Here is a 25,237-nt window from a genome sequence, read left to right on the forward strand (position 1 = left end):
ATTCCAGTTTTGTGTGTGAGTGCATGAAGGAACATGTACTTTCAGTTCTTAAAGTAAGTGGATTTGTTAATGTGGAAACCCATGGAAGCCATAGAGTCATAGGACGTCTCCGTCTGTGTCTTCGTGCTAAAATAATCACTGCTCTCTTCCTCAGACTCGTCTGCCGCTGCTCCTGAGCCGCATGAAGGAGGTGGCCAAAGTATTCCTGGCCACCAACAGTGACTACAACTACACAGACGTAAGCTGGGAATGGGGTTGCATCGCCAGTCAGCTAAATCATAACGAGGATGGCATAGCATCAATGGGACTGAGAGTTTTTTGAGAAGCAGTAAATCAGTGGGTTAATTGATTGTGTGTATGTCTGTGTGAAAAGGGTCAGTTTTGAGAGGTGGTGCTTTATCAGAAGGAAATGTAATGTTATACATGTTTAACACAGACCATCATGACTGCAGACATGCTGAGGCACATACTGCCACACAGATGAGCATTGCATAATCTGCATTTAAGACTGAAGCAAAACATCCAGATGTAGAACACTTTACTAGCGAATCTGAGATAGTGACAGATCAACAGCATCCGTAATGACTGCTAATACTTGGACAGGAGAGGGTATACACTGCTTCAAATAATGCAACATTATTGATAAATCCAGTAGTGATATGGTGCCCCCTGGTGGTTGAACTCTTTACTGTCATGTAGATAATAATTTTGATTTGTAGAAAAGGATGAAGGGGGAATGAGTAATGCCTGGGGTCATGTCAGCGAATGCAGTATAAAACAACATTTAGAATACCACTTTAAAAGCCCTCAAAACTGATTTTAATCAGTATTTGGTAGGCTGTTGATACTATGAAAGAGTTCCAGTCTCACACTTGTTTCTTGTGTTTCCCAGGCCATCATGACCTACTTGTTTGATTTCCCTCATGGCCCCAAGGTACGCTGTAGGCATTTTCACTTTAAATCAGGGCACCTCAGCTCGTCTCTCACCTCTTACTCCGTCATTCATTTCTCTAGTCCTCATTCCTCAAACCTAATGCATCTCTCTCTCTTCATCAGTTTTTATCTTAGTCAGTGTTTCATCGATGCACCCCCTTCTCTGATTCATCTTTCCCCTCTGTCCTCTCTCTCTCTGTCTCTCTCTCTACCTCCCTCTCTCTCCATTCATTGTCATCTGTGTGTTTCTGCTTCATATTCAGAAAGATGTGAATGCGTTTTTGTTCCTCAGTAATTTTCCGCGCTCATTCTCACACAGCCTGACACACCAAAGCGACCGTGGCGTTCCTACTTTGACCTTGTTGTTGTTGACACCAGGAAGCCACTGTTCTTTGCAGAAGGGACCGTTCTGAGGCAGGTTGACACGGTAAGGCTCACCGATCGCTTGTTGATTAAAGTGGAAGCCATTTCATCACTATGGAAAAAAAAACATGATTGTATGTGTAAAATAAACAGGAGTTACTGTCCTGTTATAAGTTTGCCAGAGTTCTTAGGTGTAGTTAGTTTTGTAATAGTCTGAAACTCACAGGAGTCTTAACATTAATTACTTGCTTACTTGGATGAGGGTGTCATGATAAATTGCTTTAATTGTGCCTGCAAGACAATATTGTTGCATTTCACCAGATAATATGAAGAACCCTCAGACTTATTTCAGAAATTGTATTATCAGCTGTAAATGAATTGCTATTTAGATGATCTTCAGGTGAGCTATAAGAATGGAAAACAAGCGCTATCAGGGAATTTTGGTAGTCCTGACAGCGAATTCACTTTCAGATACGTAATGAAACTAATTCAAATGTCCAGTGAACTTGGCAAGGTTTAAACACAAGAGCAGATTAAACACTGTGTCAGCTAAACTATGCTAAACTAAATGGCCTCCATTTAAGTGGAAACATCTCATGGTGTTTTGCCTGCCCACAGAACACAGGGAAGCTTCGCATTGGAACATACACTGGAGACCTCCAGCACGGGACTGTCTATTCTGGAGGTAAACACCCGCTGCATGCCACACGGTGGTGCAATAAATACCGCCTGTCAGTTCAGGATCCTTTGATCTGGTCAGGCCTTTCATACCTTCTTCCTCATTTCTGTTGTATATTCTTATCTCCTCCCCCACCCCTCACTCTCTTCCTCCTCCCTTCCTCTCCTTTCCTGTCTCTCGATCTCCTTCTTTGTTGTATACTTTGACTGCGTGTCCTCCACGCAGGCTCCTCCGACATAGTGTGTGATCTGCTTGGGGTGAAAGGGAAGGACATCCTCTATGTGGGGGACCACATTTTCGGGGACATCCTCAAGTCAAAGAAGCGCCAGGGCTGGAAAACGTGCTTGGTAGTTCCGGAGCTGGCCAAGGAGCTGCAGGTGTGGACGGAGAAGAGCCGTGAGTACACCCACTTTACTGCCACGACTCCTATTATGTATATCCTATATTTCATATTCGGGGTGGCACTGGGGTGGAGTTGTTTAGGAGCTTAGCCTATAAACCAAAGGCCCCAGATTCCATTCCAGGGTGGGAGACTGATGTCATACGTGAATCGTATGTATGTGTAAATAAGAAAAAAATGTAAGCTATGAAAAACACCCGTCTGCTAAGACAATGAGTATGCACTGAAGCCCTTTCAGTGCTTACAAAGAATACAGCAAACAGAAACCACATTATACCGTAGATATGTCAATGATGTAGACAAGAGCACCGGAAATCTAGCTGTTGAAAGAATCAACAAACATCATTTTAGAAAATTAATTTTCTAAAGACAACTTATTTATTCATTTTGTTTCAGTGCTATTACATTTGATACCCTGGCAAGCCATTAACAGCTTATTACAGTGAGCAAGAACATCAGAAAATACAGATTGCTTTATTTCCAAAGATTGTTTATTGATTACATTAAGCTGTTAGCTAGGTATTTGGTAATTGGATAAGTGTTTTCCAAGAAATTGTTTATTCACACATTACAGAATATATATTAAGGCTTTTTAGTAACAATATTGGTCATCATTAATACAGGCTTCTAAATAGCTGTTTATGCAGAAAATGTATTAGCTGTAAATGCAGAAACAGAAAATACATAAATGGTAATGAAAAACCTCAATGATGTCTTGATCTCTCTTAGAGCTGTTTCATAGCACTTTGTTATTGGTTAAATCATCTTTGTGGTACCACAAATTCAACACAAAGTCATTTTTGCATGCCTAGCCTGAAATATTCACCAACCTACAATTATTACTACATATTCTGAAAAATCCCAATTTTCAGTTTGAAATAAAATTTGTGTTTGCCCACACTTGCTATGTCTGGCCCCAGAATACCCACTGAGGAAGAAGGTGAATTACATTTGAAATGAGGAATTTCACATAGGGATGTGCTGTACCTCAGACTGACTGGTTGCTAGTGTGGTGTATTCAAACATGACCGCTTAACTTAAATATATTTGTTCAGTTTAATATATGTGACATCTTGCTTGTTTGTGTTTCCTGTTTTTTTTACAGATCTGTTTGAAGAGCTGAAAAGTCTTGATGTTTTTCTTGCCGAGCTCTACAAGTGAGTAGTGCCTAAGCTATGGCATTTGGGATTTATAGCAATGATTTTCAGAGTGTGCTTTCCCTGTATCCACATGGTTTGTAATATGGCATTTGATATTGTAAAGGAAGCAGCCTCAGTAAGCAGTAAGGACCAAGGAGTGCTGTAATGACAGTTTGAGCTACTTTTACACTGAAACCGCCCAGGATTTGAACCCAAGCATTCCCTGGGTTCCACCTTGTTTATACTAGATCACCCCAATCCAGGGTGTGAAAGTGAAAATGTGAGAAATTATCCAAGAAGATGCTGCTCCTTAACCGAGTTCTGTGCTTTTCATAAATTACAAATTTCACAGACAAATAAACAAAATGTCTAAAGACGTCTGAGGTAACATTACCATTAAGTCGTTTTAAGGAAAGCATACACATAGATAAAGGCCTTACATCCTTTAGGGCACTTAGACTGGAAGGTTCCATGTGCTGCCCCCTTTCTTCATCATTCTTTTTCTTTCCTTGTTGGCAAAGTTCTGCATTTTATGAAAATATGCACAAACTTGCCAGCTAACCTTCTTTCAGATACTAATAGTAGGCTAGCTTGATAGATTGAATTTTCACACTCTCAGGGCTTAAAGAACATTGAGTTATTAGGACAGTTGCCTTCAGGATACAGTACTGCAGTGCTTGATATTTTTGTTACGTCATAAAATTTGCATCTGCACGACTGAAAAAAATGCAGTAGCCTAAAGGTTTTGTTGAAAAGACACATCTGCCAGTTAACTGAGGACATGTTATTCAATATATGAAAACTAATCTGAATGCAATTCCCTGCAATCTTGGGACCCCCAGTGTGAGTAGTAAAGTCAGCACCAATACCAATAGGAGGAGAGCTTTCCTGATGTCCTCCATGATAGGAGGTGCATGTTTAGGGTCATTCAGCAGTAGATGAATGTCAGTTGGAAAAATGAGGGGTCTGCTGTATACAAATGATGGGTCCCAGGATCCCCCGTTACACTGAAGCTGACCTATGAATTTACTGGGTCGGACCCACCTCCAGAGCTGGGTCACATATCAAGGTCCAATAATACAGGACCTATTTATACCAAAGCCAAACCTAAGAAATCTCAGGAAAAGCCCCGGCTGCCAGCCTGTGTAAAAAGGGGTCCATCCATTCCATACCGGCAGATCACAAATGACAAAATCGGTGCAATTAGTCAAAACCACAAACATCAAACATCCTTGAAAGAAAATGTCTTGGTTTCTTCAAATGAAGAGCAGTGGCTTGTCCATTTGATGACAGCACTCCCGGTGTGCATGGCTTAAGTACGTTCTGTCTGTGTCCTTCAGGCACCTGGATAGTGGCAGCAGAGTGTGTCCGGACATAAGCGCAATCCAGTCGCGGATCAAGGTTTGCAAACCCCCACCCCCAGTTTCCACCTGAGATGCTCCGCTGGCAGGACATGTTGAGAAAATTTAATAGGTCCTGCACCACTCTCTCTCTCCTCTCTGCTTACTTCAGTTCTCTCTCTCCCTCTCTTGCTCTTTGCACATACCACAGAGGTGCTGTATAATTTAAGACCATAGTCTCCAACCCAGGCCTTTGCACAGTAGAATATAAACTTCCCAAGGCTGTCCCCATGGCATAAACTTAATTTCAAAGGTGTGTGTGAAGGAGGGTTGGGGGGGGGGGGGTTCACAGTTCAGTGGTGTTTGTTTTAAAGTATCTGCTGAATAATGCATTCCACACACTATTTCAGTCAGAGATTTAAACCAATGTCTCAAACATGACTGAAAGCCTAAAAGAAAGTACAGACTGTAAAATGAATATAAAATAGCAAAAGAAAATTAAACAGGGGATTTAGAGAAAGGGAATAGGATACATTACTATAAGTTTATTGCTCTTTAAAATATGTAAATAGGATAAAGTGGGACTTTATGCTGGTGGAAAACAAGATGACAACTCAGATAAGATGTATTACATTGTACTTGATTTTTAAGCTAATGATGTGTCTAGAAGTACTACGCAGTGTATTTTAATGTACTCATCACTACAGTTTTATTGATTATTATTGTACACAATTGTCTCATTTATTTGATGGACTTTTCTTTGTGCCTATGTTAGTAGATTCCTTCAGTGTTAACTAATAGTTATGTAATAATTGAATCCTTTAAGCATAATTTTTCTACTTACTTGTCTTAGAGGGAGAGAGAGAGTGAGAGGGAGATATAGATATATACCAATATCACAGGTGGACACCCCAGCTTCAGAAAGTAAAAGTCCTGCCACGTATTTGTTCCACCCATGCACTACACCAGCTGCGTTTAATTAGCACAACTCTTCAGCCAGGTAGAGGAGCTAATTAGTGAAATCACCTTGTTTAGTGAATGGCTAGAACAAATACATGGTAGGACTTTTACTTTCTGAAGCCGGGGTGTCCACCTCTGACCAATATCTTACCTCCTTTTTCATACAGTAGCTACAGTAAGTTTCGTGTGTGTGTGCAGAAGGTGACCCATGGGATGGACATGTGCTATGGGAAAATGGGAAGCCTTCTGCGCTGCGGCTCTCGGCAGACCCTCTTCGCCAGCCAGCTGATGCGATACGCTGACCTGTACTGCGCCTCCTGCATCAATCTGCTCTACTACCCCTTCAGTTACCTCTTCAGAGCGCCCCCTGTCCTGGTGAGTCTGGCTGCTGAGCACTCTCTGACTCTCAGCTTCCAGAGAGTGGCAGTGCCGCGTTGCTGCTCAGTTGCTCGAACCTTGAAGTCTGAAGGGATTTAGTTCAGGGTTGTCAGGAGAGCCATGGTCCCTGTGTCTTTTCTGCCTGAGTGCTGAAGGACAAGTAGTCCAACTAATTTCTTTAACAAAATGATTTCAATTCTTAGGTCTCAGTTATTAATTGAGATTGAAAGGGAAAGAAAAACATCTTTTCAGGTCCGTGACTGAGTTTGGTCAATGATTTCGATAAACAGTTCTGCACTACGGCTACGGATGGTGACAGTTAGGGTTAACATTGATTAACACAATGCAAATATTGATTTGCATTGTGTGCCTGAGGTGTGTGTCTGATCTTAACAGATGCCCCATGAGTCTACGGTGGATCACTGCCCGCTCGACCTCAATGCATCTGAAGCCTCCCTGGCCAATCACGTAATGAGGCTCACCGATGCCAAGGTTTGATATAAGTCAAAGTTTTATACAGAAGTTACAGATAAATGTAAGTGCGGAAACTAACATCTGATTTGTGGAGTGATTGAGTTACCTACATGGTACACAGAAGACTGAGATGAGATGCCCTCCTTGGAAACAAGTGCAATACTAGATTTACTGTACTGTTGGCTTGTAGATTTATGACGCTTGTTGATTTTTACCTTGGTCCTTTTGATTATATTTGAAATGAACACTATTTTAGGATGACTTTGTCCTTGACTGGAACAGAGAAACAGGAACATGAAGTCATAATATCTTTTTTAAAAAATAATTTTAAAAATGGGGTCATTTTCTCTCAGATGACACAAAATGTTCCAAGCTGATTTCGTTTTCAGGTGTGGTGCAGCCTAGACCTTCTGTCTGTACATTTTTCAGGTCTCTTGTTGTGCCTGCCCTTTGCTGAGGCATGCCATTGACTTGAATTGAAAATGCTGAATGAGTTCTGCAGTTACTTGATAGTCTAGAGTGGTTGTTAGGGCAAATAAAACTGAATGTCAGGAGACCCACCAGCACATCAGAACATTTATCATAGTGTTCATTCCTTGTCCTTTGTAAGTGCTGTTGATCGCAATCAAATGACAAATTCCTAAAGTGAAATTAATTTAGCACTATTCTGAAGTCATCAGCCATTTAACCTTCTGCCATTCATTGGATAGAATATGTTATAAAATGTGAGTTAAAGAAGCCCTGTTCTAGTAAGTGCATGAGAAGGAGGTACTACAAGTCACCCATTTTAAGGGCCTTACATTGAAACATAGGTAGATTTGTAAACTCATTCATGGTATTAAAGTGTAGTTTGTTCTGATATTGTACATTTTAGGCTTGTAATATTACATCGGGAATTATTATCCTTCTTTATTTACTAGTGTATTGAAACATAAAAAGAGTTACACATGTCCCAAGGTTTTTTTTTTTTAGCTTTATTATAGTTGTGTTGATGGTTGAAGTGGGTGCTGTTATTCACATATCATAGCATTAGCCCTGCTTCCATTCAGCTTAAAGTCACAAAAATATGTGCCAAAGTCAAAACTCTTCTGATGAGTTATGAAAAGCCATTTTAACACATTATTTTCTCCCACTAGCTTTTTTTTAAATTACCAAACAGAGGTGGTCTTATTTTGGGCATTCGTTTATTATTTTACACACTAGTTGTTTAAGTCACTAAAGCAGTGGAATCCTCTTATGAGTGTTGAAGTCTCAGGAAGTATGCACATGTCCTGACACAGTGAAGTGTTCTTTTCCTATGAAATAAATTGGCAGATTGGACACCTGTGTGCGAGTGATGGTGCCACCCTGTCAGGGTTATCTCATGGCATCTAAAATAATGAGACAGATGGACAGGAGCTAATAATGGACTTGGAAGCTGCGAACCTAGATATGCTGTTCCATGCTATAACAAGAGAAGGAATTGCTCCAGTTTCTGTGCCTTGAACTGGCATGTGTAAGTTACTGTAACCAGGCACATAACCGTTTTCACACACCAAGTGAACACAGTTTATTATTATATATACCGCAAATCTGTTTTCATATTTCGTGGTTAAATTAAAACAATGTACATTAATGAGTGCATTGTTGTTATGGTTATTGTTTATATTCCACATACAAATTACAGGTAAGTAAATAGTTTTAATGTCTGATAAATTGTTGATTCATTTTCCATGACTTTTGTTTTAAAATTATTTTTGTACATCAGTGATAGTACCTGAACTCACAGAGTGTTAACACACTACAAGACATTGAGTGGTTTTAATAATGCATAAAAACATATTTAACAATTTAAATTCTTCCAGTTGTTGGGGAGGGTTGAAGTGGTATGCAGATAAGGCCATGACAACAAGAACCCTTAGTGATATATCATGGAGAATCTTCTAAATTTCCATTTCATCGGTTTAGATTTAAAACTGTGTTAAGTGTATGGAAATAGGGTTATTAGATAATCAACTTCTACACTGTGGAACTTCTGCCCCAAAATGTTATGTTTGTCTAAGGAAATATTCAAATGGACATTCATTTTTATTGGCTTTTGCCTTTGATTTTTAAATGTATCAGTAATGAATTGACATCACAGTCTTTTAAGACCTAACATACCTGTCCATTTTGTGTCAAGTAAACATCGGTTTCATTGTCGTTATGGTAAAACCTTCCAGTAACACTTGGATTCTCCCGTGTCAGTGTCCAATACTGTGCTATTAATATTAATAGTCTCCCTTTTTTCAGCAGAAAACCCAGCAACACGAACCTGAGGGTGCTAACGAGAAATGATGAGAGGATTCCAAAGAGGTGGATGTGACCAGAAGTTTCGAAGGGACAGTGTGTTTCTGTGTATGCGTGCATGTCAAGAGATTGACAGAGAATGAGTGAGAGTGAGAGAGATGAAGCAAAAGAGAAAGAGCTACACCTTCTGTGGGATCCACGTGCCATTGTCTTCCACAGAAAGGAAAGATGAAGCTGTGAAGAATTCTCTGAACAACAGAAAGCCAAAAGTATTCTGCACCATTTGGGAGTTTCCTGGGTGCCATATAGAAATGCCTGCAAACAGAACAAATTGTAATGGAGTGAAAGATAATAACTGGTAAATGCATCATGGAAATGACTGACTGCATAATTTACTAATAAGTACATTAGTTATGCCCCCAGACTAATTTTGAAATAAATCCTTTCAGTGCTGCTTTGGGTGTCTCAGACTCATTTAGTTTTTAAATGCTCCTTTGATTTTGGAGCGAGCTAGTATTTGTATCGTTAACCATGTGTTCCTAAGTTTAGAATGTACAAAACATGCCATTTTGATTTAACACATTGAATTACTGAGGCCCAGGATTTGACCTCATCCTGTTGTCCCTGCTATCTCTTTGAGTGCATTGTTAGAAACCTGAGCACTCAACTACAGCCTGTTCCTTCATTCACCATGCCTCTGCACTGTGGGAACATGCAGTTGTTTGTATGGTTTTTTTATGTTTCACACAGTTTGTATAAGATCAAGAATTAATAGATGTGGATAGGTCGTAGTGATTTACCTAAGGCACTTAGAGCTGTTTCACATAAAAAGAAAAAAAAGGAAGTGTTTCTTTTCAAATGTGCAACTTGAAATTAATTTCAAGCAGTGGAAACTCACATTATGTAAGGTTTTATCCTAACCACCACCAGTTTGGGGTGTTCTGTATTTCAGTTTCAGTATTTCTTTTAGTTTTTTTTATTAATGATATGCACCATTTTCTTCAATTGGTCTCCAGGTACTAACAACATGAATGCAAGAGCTGTAGTGATATTAAGATTTATTTTAATAATACAATATTGGTGTAGACCCATAGTGTGCAAATTTTATGTTGATTCTGTTTTCCTGGTAAAGAGTGCATTATCTGAGACTCTGAGAATCCCAGCAGAAGAAGAAAAAAACATGTTAATCTTGGAATTTTAGCATTTTAAGTGGTGAATTCTCTTGGCCATTCCTCCAAGGGAGCGGTCTAATAATATATGTATTATTAGAGATTAGGAATTTGTATATACAGTATGTGATTAATTGTTTTGTATGTTGTTGTTTAGAATGATTTGGATCATGAAGTATGTTTGTATGTTTGTAATTGTTGTAAGCTTTTTTTTTTTTTTTACAAGTTACAAGTTCTGTAAAAAAATCTGTTCTATAGGCTGTAGAATACTAGAATACAGGTTTCCATTTTCAGTCAAGAAAAACTACTGATAATGTTCTAAGCATAATCCAGGTGCCTTCTGTGAAGATCTTGGATCTTCCAAAAGTATGTATTGAACTCCAGGCTTGATAATGGTCTGTAAATGTACTCAGTACTTAAAAAATACATATCGATGTCTGTACACCTGTTATTGTCTGTTCATTTACATGTGAACTGATAGCACATGTTTTTTGGCCAAAATTCAAGAATGTAGGATAGAACTACATTGTTCAAACTTCCTGTTTGGTTTTTCCGAATTTATATCTACATGATAGATAGTTACATGTTACATCAGTGTTTGTTCATTGCAAAATGGCCGTTTGCAGGAGTTGTCTCAAAATTTTTTTTCGAAAGAGTCAAAAACCTTTAGCAGTGGAGCTTGTAGACTGTTTGTTTTCCAATCTGTTAAAACTGTAATGCTTTACCCAGAAACCATGAAAGAACAAACGCTTATCTTGGTTGTTTTTATTTTGGTATATATAAAAAATAACTTACCTGTGAAAAAATGTTTCGTTCAATAAACTAGGAGGAACGCAATCGTAAGTGCCTTAAATAGTCTACCTATAGTATAGAATCACATTTTGTATAGTACTGTTTTCACTGTATGCAAAAGCAGTGACAACACATGACTTTTTATGTAATCGTGAATAATGTGTTAGACAGACCTGAAATGTTAATGTCTGTTAGGTGAGGAATGTACACTTGTTATTAAACTGGTATCTAATGGAAGGTACATGAGCATTGTGGCTGTTTATATGTGTTGTTGTTTGTGTGTCAGTTCCATGAGTGTGATGGTGAAACTCATGAAACACTGCACTTTGCATAGAACTTGTACCAGTTATGACCAGATATTTTGTAACACCCACAGCACACTTTTTTTTTGGAACTCACATAGACAGAGCAGACATTAGTCATGCAGTCAGTTATATGAAGCAGTGAACATGAACAGTCCTTCACCCATTGTTTTGTAAAGTACAAGTATGTATGTACGCGTGCGTCTATGTGTACGTGCATGTGTGTGTGTGTGTGTGTGTGTGTGTGTGTGTGTGTGTGTGTGTGTGTGTGCACGTGCAGTATGATATTAAAGTATCTTCATAAGATTCTATTTGGCAGTGTTGTCCGTTCAGTTTGTGCTGTGCCAACATTTGTATAAAATGATGGATAATGAAAATGATGATCCTTCATTGTGGTGCGACCAGAGGACAGACACTTGCCTCAGGTAGAATCATGTTCCGCTCCAGGGAAGGAGCTGTGTGAGGTTTTGCACGTGCCAGGTACTTCCTATGACCTGCTTCCCGGCTCTTCTCTGGCAGTTGCGGTATTTTGTTTTGCATGTGTAGAGGGAATGTTCTGTCTGGTCCTTGTGTTATCTTTGATGAAGACTACATAACCGGCAGAGTAAACGTGACAACTTTGACACGAGTGCTGCTGAGACGCAACAATTCAAGTAGTGTCACTAATGATCCTCTGAAAGACGTGAGTCAGGTTTTGTGAATGAAATGTGGCAACTCAGTATGTGCAGAATCTTCATCACACCTGTCTTGTAAATGCATATTTCTGGTGAAAGGTCAGGCTATAATTTTTCAAGCGTGTAGTTCACTATAATTAGTACGCTGTTCCACAAATAGAACGCTTAATACAGTCTGTCATTGGAAAAAAAAGATAGCTGAGAAAAGGGACATCAGATCTCAGCTGAATTAATTTGAATTTCTTGAAAGTTGGAAGATAAGTTTTGAGAGATGTGTCAATTACACATTTTGGTGTGTGACCAAAAATCCATCTCATGAGTGTGCTTTGTGTTGTTAGACAAAGGAGGTTTGAATGTAGGGGGTCAGGGTGCCTGGCAAGTGCTAGTGGGGGAGAGGGTTATTAAAATACCTAAAATGAAGGGATTTGGATGGGGGGCGGGAAGTGAAGGAATTTGAAAGAGAATGAGCTGAAGTCATCGCACGGAGAAAGACTGACAGGAAGATTGATTAGAGGGTGTGGCTGAAGAGCGTGGGCGGGGTGTCATTAAAACTCATCCTCTCGCAGTCGCGTTCTCACCACTGATCCAGTCCGTCTTCTCACCACCAGGCACCTTGTGTGAGGTCTGAAAAAGTGACGTTACTCACCGGTGTCTCTCTGAGTAATAGGGCAAAGAAGGAGTAGTATGTACTGCTGAAGATGAACTTGTACAGAAACTTTGGGAGTCTAATGGAAACCTGGGCGACAAACGCACATGTGAAATCCAACTGTGAGGACATGGTTGGTTTGGGGAACGAACAGGTTCCTTTGGGTGGGAAAGTGGAGAGGAGGAAAGATTGGATGCCAAAGGAGCTTGTGGGGACAATCCTGAGGTCAGAGTCAGAGGACAGCGGTGTGGAAATGGCCAGCATTGAAACGGAGAATGCGCCGTCCACCCCTCACGGCTCGGTCAGCAGCTTTTTATCCATCAAAGAAGAGGAAATGTGCACCACCGAGGAGATGGGAAAAGTCGAGTGCCGCCCCTCGTCCCCACCCTCATCTTACGACCTTTCCTCTCGCTCATCCTCGTCTTCTTCACTGAACACAGTGGCCCAGGAGAAGTCTAAACCTTTATCGATGGGCTTGAAAGTGGAGCAGGCGCTTTGGCGTGCAGACCGAAGCAATCAGCGGGTCCGTAAGAAGTCCACCATCTCTCAGTCCACCCTGGCTCCCTCCCATTACCGAGAAGACTCCGATCCTCTGGACCCCTGTCACATGGCCCCCTTGCTTCTGTGCCATTCATTGACCTCGGAATCCAGAATAGGTCAGAGGTCAGGAAGTCTTGGGGCAAGGAGAACAGCCCACCCACCTGCTTCAATCCACAGACGTGGCAACTCGCTGAAGCATCTAAATCTCTGCCCGAGTGCAAATCAGGTGAGGAAATTATATTTTGTGATTACTTTGAGGGCTTTTGTATAGTGATGGAGTCAATCACAGTTATCACAGAGATGGTGTCAAAATTATCTATCATTAATACAGAAAATGATTGGTTTGTCATGGCTCAACATAACTGATTATGATTCGCAATTTGTTATAAAAAGTCCAGTTGCAGGCACACATTTTGGTCACTTTGTTCTGGGAGAAGGAAACAGCTAGTAAAATGTGCCATGCAACATTCCATTAAAGAATTTGAGATGATAATCTGGCACGGCCAATGGCTTTAACAGTAATCTACTAGTGAGTATCATGCAGTGTGTATACACAGAATGATTCTCTAGGTAGTAAATGGAGAACCATAGTACTATAGATAGCGGCATTTTATCATTTAGACAGGTCCCAACAAAGATGTAGTCCAGTAACAGAGTCCAACTGTTCAAGGGTAATTAAAAAGATGAGAGGAGCCGTCAACATACCAAACTGTCATCAACACATGGTTACAATGGCAAAATGTGTTCCAAAAAAAAAAAAAAAAGGAATGCATAACTTCCGTGGCCTCAGGGTTTTCATGGTAGGATTTTTGTCTCTTGTAATGTTTTTTTTTTTTCAATGTTTCACACATTAAACCAGTCCATCCAGGTGAAAAGTCATGCAGGCATGTATGGAATGTGGCTGGGGGGGGGCATATGGTGGTACCGTGCGAGGTGATGCACATTCCACTGTGTTTCTCCCCGGCAGATAACAGGGTGACAGGCAGATAGACATCTGGATATCATCACAGACAAAAGCATTCACAGGCTGTCTTTGTGAAAGAAGTTGTCTGCTGATTTTGGCAGAGATTAGGCTGGCTCAAGAGACTTACAAGCATAGGTTAAGATTAAGTCCGTAGCTCCATAGCTGCATTAACCAACATGCGTCATCAGTGGTGGCTACATAGTTGCTACCCACCTGAGGTATGATACAGGATTTGTCCAGATTTACAGTTAAGGACAGCAATCTAATGATCAAATCAGATGAGTCATAGGCACATGTCATAGGCAACATGTTTCATGTTTCATGTTTCAGTGTAAACGTTTCCAGTCCTTTCCAGGTCTTTTTCTCATGTCTTTTTACATTAAGTTCTATACACTTTATAGTTCATAGTTTGCGAAATTGTTTTAAACGTTACCTATATGATATGTAACAGAGGTCACAGTTGTTTGGCAAAAAAGCAAATACCAACATTTTCAAAATACCAACATTTTCAAGGTTAAAAATAATTAATAATTTTTATTCTGTTTTCCTTCATGGCTACTTCATGACTAGTGCATAAATTTTGATTGGAATATGACATGTTCTCTGCTTACACGATTAGTCATATCTGTTCCATTTGTATTTTACAACAATGGTTTCCATTTCACTAGGACCATGTCCACTTTAGGGGACCCACCAGCCCTCCTAATCACAGAAATAGAAATAGAAATATCAAAAATATTTATGATAACAAATAAAAAACATATGAATGTTAAAGCATTAAAAATAGAAATATTGCCTTAAATCATTTGAAACAAATAGATGTGACAAAGTTAAAAAAAAGAGAAATAAACAGCAAGCATCATGAGGATTATATAATTTCTGGTCCAGTGAGCCAGCTAATTATCAATGCTTGTACTATAACTTGACTCAAAGAGTGATCTAAATGAAAACATTTGGTCTGAAGCTTGGAGCCCTGTGATTTCAAATTTAAGACCACAAATTACAAGAATTCTAGACATATTTATGGGGTTTTTTTACACATGAAAACAACTTATCACATGATAGCAAGTCACTTTGAAGAGGCGCCCTTGAGAGTAAATTTATGTTTTCCTCTTTCTGGGTCAAGCAGCAGACCCAGAGAGGCAGCTGCTTTCAGAGGGAGGCTGCCATTTTCCCCATGTTTTAGTCTCTTAGTAAACAGGCACATGTAACATGCACCAGATAACTTTATTTGGTAAATTCATATTGATTTACTCTGAATTACAGTCTACTGACGTTGTCATATCACTAGATGATACCATTCTTTATGACTTTGCTCAATAGTAGGTATGCAGCTGATTTACAGATGCTACATTTTAGTTAAATTGGGCATTTGAAATGCTCAAATTAATGAAACCCAAACATAAACAATTTGGTTTAGGGATGTTAACATTGATGCCTGACAGTCAGGTAATACAAAATGATTACTCTTTAACTTAATATCAAATAATACAGTTCACAGCTCTTTGTTTGAATGTTAAGTGCATAGAAAACACCTATAAACATTTGAGATATGTGGTTTCTACATTCTCTTAAGCTCTCAAATATATTCTCCCTACTGTTTACATTCAGAGTCACAAGCTGGTTAGCTGCTGTAGTTATGGTTAATATTACCTCAGTATCAAGCGTACCAGTTTCTGAGCCTGCAGTATATTGTGTAGGCGAACATACACAGTACATAATGATTCATTATCTATTAAGCTCTGAATGTAAACAAAAGTTCTTCTCTTGCTTAACCAGTGACATGCTAGGTTCTAGATTTGAGTGACATGTCATAGCATTGGTGTATCATGGTATTCCACAATTTGCAAGTACATTTATGGGGTACTAGGTACTTCATTTCCAGGCCCTGGGAAGCTCATAAATTGTCCTCATAAAGTACAACACGAAATGGCAATTTCAATGTCAATACAAAACTAAATGACAGAACATAAAATGTGCAAAAGACTGTTCTGTCCTCCTGCTAGAAACCAGCAAATGCGCACCCAGGAGAACAGTAAAATGAGTATTAGTCCTGAACCTGACATCCATTAACAGATAATGCACCATTCTCAGGTCAACACTGACAATGACCCAGTGAATCAGAATAAACCAATGTTCTTTTCAATGTGTAGATTATGACCTTTTTAAATAATAAGCTTTTGAATTGTACATGTTCTACAAGTTACTTCTACATCTTTAAATTATTAATGTAAATTATGAAATTATGAAGTATGAAATTATTACAATGTCAAATCTTTATGACATCTTATAACTTTCTATTAGACAGGGTAAAGCAAATGCTGAAAAGAATATTGGTACTGACTAATATATACACAATTAAAATGATGAAGTGATTTAAATGATCAAGTTATAATATTTTTATGAACCAATATCACATATTTGACTGATGACAAAGAAAACTGAGAAGCAAAGCTTGGATTTGTCTTGGTCAGTGAACTGTTGTTTAGTCAAAAAGATTAAAGAGTAATCAGACATTGCCTTAACTCAAACTCTTGCAAAGCCTTGTACTTCAGTGGAAATGAAGCTGTGGTTTGGACAGGTAGTGACTTTACTCAAGCAGTAAAAATTGTTCATTTGAACACACAAAAAGGAAGAATTGCTTTGATGTGTGTTTTGGGGGTGTTCAAAGGGCAAAAATCCTAACTATAATATTGTTCATTGCCTTCACAGCGCTACGTATCGATTTAGAAAAGGTCTTCATAAACTAATTTGAAATCCTTTCATGGTTTTGCAACTGACTTTAAGCTTTCAACACAATGAAGGTAATGAAAAATCAATATTTCGTTGAAAAGTAAATTGCTTAAATGTTTATGGCCAGCTACCCGTACACGTTCTAAAGGTTCATATGGGGATGAGATCGAAACTGATTTGTCACAGGGTGTTAGATTTTTTCATTTACCAGAGGAAACTCACATGCTGAAATCAGACCACAACATTGTGAGTATTTCTTAACTATGAATTTTCTTTCCTTTTCAATTTGCGTGCCTACCAAGTTTTACAGTAAGGAACAGCATATTCAATTTTAAACATTTATTGAAGTTACTCTTAAATAACTTCCTGCATGGAAAGATTAGATGTCATTTGTCCTTCTGTAGCCTTTTCTCTGCAATCTACATACTCTGGGAGTTAGATCAAGTGTCCATTCACCTTTCTTGCAATGCGGAAAGTCACAAGCTAACAACAGAGTGACATTCCTGTGGAGGGAAATGAAGGTTTGTCTGTTGTGCAACCGGTTCCTTTCTTAAAAATACAATCCTACTGAACTGCAAAGTGAGAGGTAGCATATGAAAATTTAGACTTTTGGTGACTTCTTTAGACTTCTTGGGGATTACTTCTCACATATTCCATGCAGTAGGTAGCTTGGGATGCTACACCACACTGTTCCTTAGTTTTCAAGCCATTTCAATGCAACAGACAATGCTCAAATGATTGAACTGCGCTTATAAAAAATGAATTGAGGTTACACTGAATTTGCTCACACTTCTTTTCTTGGAGAGTTTTATTTAGACTTAGCATACAACTCATTGAAAATCTAGACTGAAAGAGATATTCAAGTAGATGGACAGTGATGATGATCATGATGATAACCATGGTTCCCTTCTCTTCAGGTCTACCCACAGTTACATTGTGAGGAAGAGGTCAGGGATGCGTTCCCCACAGATGGAATCTCTCCAGGGCTTGGGTATCTGGAACAAGTCTGCAGGTTGCTAGAAGAGATTGCAAGGCTACAGACAAGTAACAAGGAATTAAGGAGAGAGAATGAGAGAGTCCACAGTCAGCTGAGAGTACAGAGTTGTCAGGTAAAACAGGTGAGGTTACCTGAATACGTACTGATTTTCTTCATAGCAATCATTTTAGTGAAAGAGCAATAAATCTATTACTTCATTAAATATTTTCACTTGTCACAGGATATGGGGTTTACCCAGCATACTTCCTGTAATATGGGGGACGATCTCAAAGCCAATCAAACACCAGACATTGAGAGACATACGGACCCCTCAAGCCAATCAACTCATGAAGATGAGTTTCTGCACCCTTGCCTGCGACGAAGGTCTATGTCTGACACTAAAGCCTTCATTAGACATGTGGGTGAGTGATTAATAGAGGTCATTAATCAGCATATGTTTTATTCTACTTATCTTGTAGCATATAATGATGTCTTTGGCATATATACATGATAAGTGGTCTTGCAGGTAAGATGCCTCTTTCAACTGAATTCACATCAATTACATAGGAATTAGGTAATAATATCCAAATAGGTAATAACATGAAATATTGAAACACAATGGTATTCATTTCATATTCAACAGCCTGTTTGTGAACCATGCTCACCTTGGGCTTGGGCTGGTTGAACAAAGAAACAAAACAAACAACAACAAAAAGCCCACATACTAGCACGTGAAGCTACACCCAGAAGACAGAATGACATTTGTTGTAATAGTCAATTGCTTTTGGTACAATGCAGAAACAGATAAAATTATTTTATCTTGACAGGACTCTGGTCTCAGAGTGATTTAAAAACACAATATATAATTTGTAATATGTGAAATAATTTGGGGCAAATTATACTTACTTAATTACTGTATATATATATATATATATATATATATATATATATATATATATATATATATATATATATATATATGCACTGACCTTACTTATATATACGTACTTACCACTCCTTATAAACACATCAGTTGGTTCATACTGCTTTTCCTGGGGTATATTTTGAAGTATTTATTAATATTTCTAGAAAACTTTAAATTACTTTCAAGCTCTAATTAGATGTACATGTTGAATTATGACTGTCCATTAAACTGCAGTTCATTTTTCTGAGAAAGGTCCAAAGTGTTCCACAAAAATTATGAGAATTAGTTTGACAGTAATGTGTGTAAAAAGAAAGGTCACCTTGAAAAATTATGGTCTGATAAAACATGCTAAGATAAGAAATCTTTGTCCACTAACTTGCAGGAGGATCAGAGATGCAGTCACAGTGGAATGTCAGCACTGGAGATTTGCTGGATCAGTTTGATAGGAGCACGTATTGTCAGGTAAGACACGTTTAACACCAAGCATTAAACGCATACAATACAGAATAGAAATAGACACACAAATGCTACATATAGACCTGCTGAAAATCTGTCAGCGTCTCTTACAGTGTCATTTCCATGCTGACTAAATGATGTGTGTGTATGTGTATGTGTGTGTGTATGTGTGTGTGTGTGTGTGTGTGTGTGTGTGTGTGTGTGTGTGTGATTCCATAGCCAGGACAGAAGCAGCAGCACAGGATGAATACCCTGGATGTCAAGCTGAAGACAGGCTCTTTGAAGAGCAACACAGTTCTAGAGAAACCTTCCAGGTGAGGGAGACGTTTGATATGTTTGATGCCTCTGATACAAAACAGGGGTGAAGGATTTAATCAGTCGAGACATTTGCAATAGTGTTATTTGCAATAAATGGCACAGAGGATTTCACAGCATCAGGGCATTATGTCTGACAAATCTGGTTACCATACCCACGGGCGAAATCCGACCTCTTCAAGGTGAATGGACCAGCACATTGAATGAAGACATGTTTTATAATGCACAACTGTCCTTCACATATGTCAGACCACCGCATGATAGGGAAGGGGGGGGGGGGGTCAAAAGACCTCGCTGCAGAAAGACACTGTGAAAATGGGGAACCAGCATCACCTACTGGCTCCTGCGGGCCATCCCCGGTTTTGAGATTATATAACACGTTACGTAACACATGCTGAGTATGGCTTATGGAGAGGGAGGATGCATCCAGCATCCAGCATCTCTTCATTGCACTGTCTCATCCGTTTCAGCTCTATCAGCAGACTAAAGGGTCAGTGTGAGGGAAAAAAATGTCAGCATCATAATATGTATGATGTATGGCATATTCTTATGTAAGTGTATAACTCAGTGAATTATGCATGTGGAGTACAAGTCCTGAATTTTAACAGGCTAATGTGTCGCTATTGCACATGCACCCATCTCATAGCAACCGGCTTCTGAAATTGACCCAAAAATGAAGTTGAATGTTGTTTATTACATTAGATAGTGTGTATAATATGACAATAATAATGTTGTGTCTGCCATTTAAGATATACGAGCGGTTGGCCGGCAGCACAATGTCCTGTGGACCACATGGCCGCTGTTCTAGTGGTAGCCGATGTGGGGAAACTATTGCTTCTCTGTTATTTTCACTGCTGTTTGTCCAGCAAATCAATACTGACCTGAGGCAATGCTCAGTAATAAAGTGAGACTATGTAATGGAGCATCCGTATCTTTCAACACATAATCTCATCCCACACGACCCCCAAATAAGAAATTACTGTACATGTAGCTTTGTTAAATGCAGTTGTGATTAAACGATACAGAAAAGAATAGAATTCTTGGTGGTTTTGCTGGTGGACAGAACAGAAGGTAAATGGGGACTGTACTGAAGGCTGGAATTACCTTCGCTATTCTCATTTTGTTTTGTTGCTTTCTTTTCATCCGATGGCAACATCCATCCTTCCTTCTGGCGAAAAAACAGACCAAAGAGGCCATTCAGATTGCTCTTCAAGAAAAGGACCAAGAACGTGTCTGTGTGCTGAACTGGATTATTCTGTAGAACTCCACATCTGAAAGGGAGTAGAAATTGCTGGAAGATGACACGCCACCTGTACTGTATGAGTATCTGACACAATAGTTTGGACCAGAATGTCAGTCTCCAGTCTAAGAAGTTGATACTTTCATCACATGACAGACCTTCAGAACTGAAGACCCTTTTTTTAAAAAAAAGATTACTTGAGTAAACGTGACTCTCTCATGATGCTAGACTTGTGATCAGCCCCTGCCTGTTCTGCATGTATCGTCTATGTACTGAGGAGAGGTTTAATGGCTAACCATGGGATTGTGAAATGGGCTGTGTAGATTTCTGCCTTTACAGCACATATGTACGAGATAGTGATTACTGGAATGACTGGTTTTCAAAGAAATACTTCAAATACTCTGTATAGCTTCCAACATATCCTCTGTTACATCCATCAGTGCTTGTAGTCTGCCTACATAGAATAATGCTTTATGTGCCATATACCGTAAGTCTCTGCAGTGGTTAAAGATGAAGTATTCATGACGATTCATCTCAGATCTATTCTGTTATATTTTTCCTACTAAATAGAATGAAATTTCAGGAAAATCTGGACCGATTGCACTCAAACTGAAAAAGACTCAATTTCCTAAAGTAAATTATAACTGAAAATGTTTTATATCTGGATTATGTTTTTTCCATCCATACATTTTAGTTATGTAAAGATAAATTTAATTAATTTCATTGACAGATTGAGTACATGTAGCAAATTATTTAATTGTTTTGTTATTAAGGTTCAAAAATAGACTCTGTAGTATGTTTTAACCAACAATATAATAAATTCCATAAAAGCAAGAACAACTGTATTAGTTAATTGATTTGAAACCAAAAGTAATATTTAAAGTGCATTATTTTCACTGAAATAAATTTTTATGTTTAATATCATGTCTTGGGTTTCATATCAGGCATGCTTCCTATTAGTATTAGTTGTTGAGATCCATTTTGAAACACATTTCTGCTTGTGCCATGAAAAAGGCTAGACTGCAGCTTCTGCAGTCCTGAAAATCCATGAAGCTAAAAGAGGTTAGATGTGGTCTGTTTTAATAACATTTCAGTTTGGTAATTAGTTAATTTTCCTCTGGGATTCCTCCCAGCACAAGCCTCCTGTCCGCCCAGTGAGTTGTTCTAGTAAATTCTCTCTGCAGAAAGGGAGCTGCCTGTCCCTGAGAGCCATGTTCTGACAGCAGCAAAAAAGTCCCACAGCAGAAAAAAATACAGCAGGAAATTTGCATTATCATAGCAATGTGACATTGTCTGATCTAGATCCACCTCCTTATATTTTTACTTGCACCTTTTTCAGCAATATCTATGCATTTATTACGCAAACCTTCTATAAAGGATTATAATAATAAAATCTCAATATCCAGGCCTACTGTGAATGCATTCTGTCACAGATGAGCATTGGCAACGTACATTTAAAATATTGCTTCTATTATTCCCATTATTACACATTGTAATCATTTCACTGATTGTCATGAGAGAAACGTCCACTGTTGCATGCTGCCCCAAAAGCTGGCTGCTCCACAATCATTCTAATGCTGACCTTGTGTTCCAGAGGATCAATTCTGTGCTGGGCCTTTATGTTCTCTGGATGACTCATCTCATTCTCTTAACCCTGCTCAGTCCACCTAAATAAAATAAGGATCAGTGAATCTGAGCAGGTCCTGTTCAGAATTGATCCTCAGATAATTGAAGCAAGAGACAGTAGACAGTAGCCAAAATGTAGTATCTGTATCCTCAACTCCTAAATACCTAAGTTCAGTTTAGAATAAGAAGTTAGTAAGAAGGAACCAAAATACAGAAGAATAGATTGTTCAGAATGATATGTTATATTTGATATGTGTATTTGCATTTCTTAACACATTAGAATAGGAGCTGGGAGAAATATTCAGTTGACACTTGAGGACAATATTCATACTCATAAAGTTGTTTTATCTTAACTACTTGTACCACGTGGCACCTCTGTAACTAGTGTGCCTGATCAAATAATAATAACGGTGAATCTGAACAGTATAAGATTAATTAACCGGTGTACATATCGTTCTTTATTTAAATGGTCAGATGAACAGCTCAGTGGTCACTTCCTTTGAGAGACATGGCGGGTAACCTTGCTCCATTTTTCATCGATTTAAACCAAAAAATATTAAATATCTTCAGCAAGTTCAAGCCGAGCGACTTGTCTTGTTTTTGTTCTTTACATGGATGAAACCCAGGGATTGGTGGGCTTCTCTGTCTTCTTCCAGCTCAAAGAGATGTCTTTGGTGACAAACACATCCGCACAAAGAAGGGGGGAAAGGATGCAGTTCATACATAAAATACATTTATTGGATAATTCCTCTCTTCAGTAGTACGCACCTCTTTCGGTCCCTTTGTCCATACAGTATTTTCCAGTGCTATTAAATATATATTTATATTTGTGTTGTGTGTGTGTGTGTGGGGGGGGGGTGGGGGCGGGGGAAGGTGGGGCGAGAATGCCAGTCCAGGGGTCCCTACATGATGCCGCAGGAAGACAGAGGGTTGCCAATATGGCAGGTGCAGGCCGACTGACAGTACTGGCGCACGGTCTGGTAGCAGCTGCGGTCGGCGTCACCGCCCCACTGCACGGTGGCGCTGGAGTCAGTGGGCAGCCGGCTCAGGATGCTGGTGTTGATGGCCAGCGCGGCCAGCCCGTAGTCGGTGAAGAGCACGGTCTCGCGGCGGCAGGTGGGGCAGGAGATGAACTTGTACTTGGGGCAGGACTCATAGAGGATCTGCAGACACTCCTCACACACCGAGTGCAGGCAGGAGAGGATCCGGGGCCGCTTGCCCGCGAAATTGTAGGTGTGGCCGCAGGTGGGGCAGTCCAGGGGCTCGTAGGGCGCTACCGCGTTGGAGGCGGGTGGCGCCGAGCGCAGGACGTACTGGTTGACGATGACGTCCTCCATCTTGTAGTGGAACTGGCCGTGGTAGCAGAGCTCGGCCGCGCTGGTCTTGCGCTGGGCCAGGTAGCCCCGCTCCCTGCGGCTCGGGGCGGGTGGGGGCGGGTGGGGCGGCGAGACCAGAGACCTGGGAGGCATGGTGCCCACCGTCAGGTCCAGGGCCAGGTCGCTGCAGGCCTGGTTGACGATGACCTCCCCCTCGCCCCCGCAGTCCCAGGCCACCCGCGGCTGGGGGGCATAGCGGGGCTGGGTGACGGGCGCGGGGCACTCGTGGGGGAACTTCTCCGATTGGATGATCTTGACAGTGTCCATGGGGATGGTCACAGGCTGGCGCCTCAGGCAGGACATGCGCTCGGCTGGACGGGGCCTCGGCTCTCTCTAGCTCTCCGTGCCAGCCAGGGGCGGTGCTGTGTGAAGTGCTGCGCACGAGTCAACAGAAGGGTCCCTCCCGCCACGGTCAGCCATTTGAGGGGACCAGGGGGCGGATGGCTCTGTCCATGTTCCCCTCAGTCCCCCTTCCCGCTGCTCTTGCTCTGAGTCTTAGCGTGCGCCGGACGGACAGACAGAGCGCTGTGGGACAAACAGGCAGGCAGGGGGAGCCCAGAATCTCAGGGATTGACACAGCAGATTAAGCTCTCTGAAACACAAGATATAAAAGCCCTTGATGGTGCCCGTGGATCTGTCAGATCGAAGCGCAAGGGTCACAGCACTCAAACTTATCCGCTGCACCAGATTTCACACTGAGTATTTTTTTCGTAAACGTTAGTGTGGACACAGCACAAAAATTAATATATGCACCCTGTTATGTCACTTTTTCACAATAAGAGGCAAACAACCAGAAATTGTTTAACCTTTCAGCAGGACCATCTAAGAATTTTACATCATTAAATATCTGACTGTATAAATATGTACACATACACACATAGACACCATATTGATATGGACAGTATTATGTTCCCGTGGTCCAGAGACCAATAACAGGTTCTTTGAAAAAAGTTTTTTTTTTTTATAACCAATCTAAGAAGTATGTTGTATTTACGATGAGAAAAACTGATTCAGACGAGATTAGGGCAAGTCACTTCATAGATGTTTCCTCTTCCCTGATCCAAGTGCGGAAGTGCAAACTATTGAGTCTGCGTCTCCAAATTCACGTGCAACCTGAAGTGTGTTCCAGATATCCCGGCCCTTCTGGTAGTGCGCTGATGAGTTGAGGCTGTCGATTTGGGAGCTTTTTTTGGAAAGCGACAGCGACAGCACTACCCTGCCTGCACCAACGGTCCTAAATTCCTTAGGGACCCAGTGCCAGTCTTCCTTTGTTTACCAAGTAGCCAGACACCCACTTGACATCTCAGAAGCCCATCTGAGTCAATTGGAAGCTGGCCTCCTCTTCACCATTGCTCCTGCTCAGCCACAGATTCCCGAGAGCGCCCTCCGTGTGGCACGGCGGTGGAACTGCACCCCGAGGCTGTCTCTGAACGCAGCTGCCTGAAAATGGAAGAGGGGAAGGTTTTGTTTGTTTCGTCTGTTTGTGCTCACCATTCCACTATTTTGTTAAAGCTGGAAAACGTGAAAGGTACACAGGTACGTGAGAGGAATTTAAACTATCAAGGGCCA

The 25,237-nt window shown here is 40.3% G+C and overlaps 3 protein-coding genes across 5 annotated transcripts in view; 2 read left to right on the forward strand and 1 right to left on the reverse strand.

Moving 5' to 3' along the window:
• The window catches only part of LOC118778306 (cytosolic purine 5'-nucleotidase-like), a 41,648-nt gene extending 31,477 nt beyond the window's left edge, over positions 1 to 10,171 (forward strand). Inside the window, exons 9-18 of one of the 2 annotated variants that reach the window (XM_036529781.1) lie at positions 155 to 238; positions 893 to 934; positions 1,253 to 1,360; positions 1,915 to 1,981; positions 2,201 to 2,371; positions 3,481 to 3,532; positions 4,855 to 4,915; positions 6,013 to 6,189; positions 6,589 to 6,684; positions 8,938 to 10,171. In XM_036529781.1, coding sequence (XP_036385674.1) covers positions 155 to 238; positions 893 to 934; positions 1,253 to 1,360; positions 1,915 to 1,981; positions 2,201 to 2,371; positions 3,481 to 3,532; positions 4,855 to 4,915; positions 6,013 to 6,189; positions 6,589 to 6,684; positions 8,938 to 8,982 — 903 coding nt within the window. In that variant the 3' untranslated portion in view covers positions 8,983 to 10,171. The remainder of the gene's footprint in view (positions 1 to 154; positions 239 to 892; positions 935 to 1,252; positions 1,361 to 1,914; positions 1,982 to 2,200; positions 2,372 to 3,480; positions 3,533 to 4,854; positions 4,916 to 6,012; positions 6,190 to 6,588; positions 6,685 to 8,937) is intronic. The other variant, XM_036529782.1, reaches the window with a different exon arrangement.
• A 2,291-nt stretch (positions 10,172 to 12,462) lies between these two features.
• si:dkey-106l3.7 lies at positions 12,463 to 21,264 on the forward strand. 2 transcript variants are annotated; one of them, XM_036528198.1, is made up of 6 exons: positions 12,463 to 13,283; positions 17,672 to 17,872; positions 17,972 to 18,152; positions 19,038 to 19,117; positions 19,331 to 19,425; positions 20,610 to 21,264. In XM_036528198.1, exons 1-6 carry the CDS (start codon positions 12,570 to 12,572, stop codon positions 20,668 to 20,670), a joined length of 1,332 nt encoding a protein of 443 aa, XP_036384091.1. In that variant the 5' UTR covers positions 12,463 to 12,569; the 3' UTR covers positions 20,671 to 21,264. The 2 variants fall into 2 exon arrangements, with proteins under 2 accessions (XP_036384091.1, XP_036384092.1); XM_036528199.1 differs by having other exon boundaries at positions 17,672 to 17,863.
• A 1,885-nt stretch (positions 21,265 to 23,149) lies between these two features.
• On the reverse strand, positions 23,150 to 24,875 carry rnf208 (ring finger protein 208). The gene has a single exon (XM_036529525.1). It carries the CDS (start codon positions 23,969 to 23,971, stop codon positions 23,195 to 23,197), a length of 777 nt encoding a protein of 258 aa, XP_036385418.1. The 5' UTR covers positions 23,972 to 24,875; the 3' UTR covers positions 23,150 to 23,194.
• Positions 24,876 to 25,237: the final 362 nt, after the last annotated feature.

This window comes from Megalops cyprinoides, chromosome 5, assembly GCF_013368585.1.
Source record: "Megalops cyprinoides isolate fMegCyp1 chromosome 5, fMegCyp1.pri, whole genome shotgun sequence".
NCBI classification, from domain to species: domain Eukaryota; kingdom Metazoa; phylum Chordata; class Actinopteri; order Elopiformes; family Megalopidae; genus Megalops; species Megalops cyprinoides.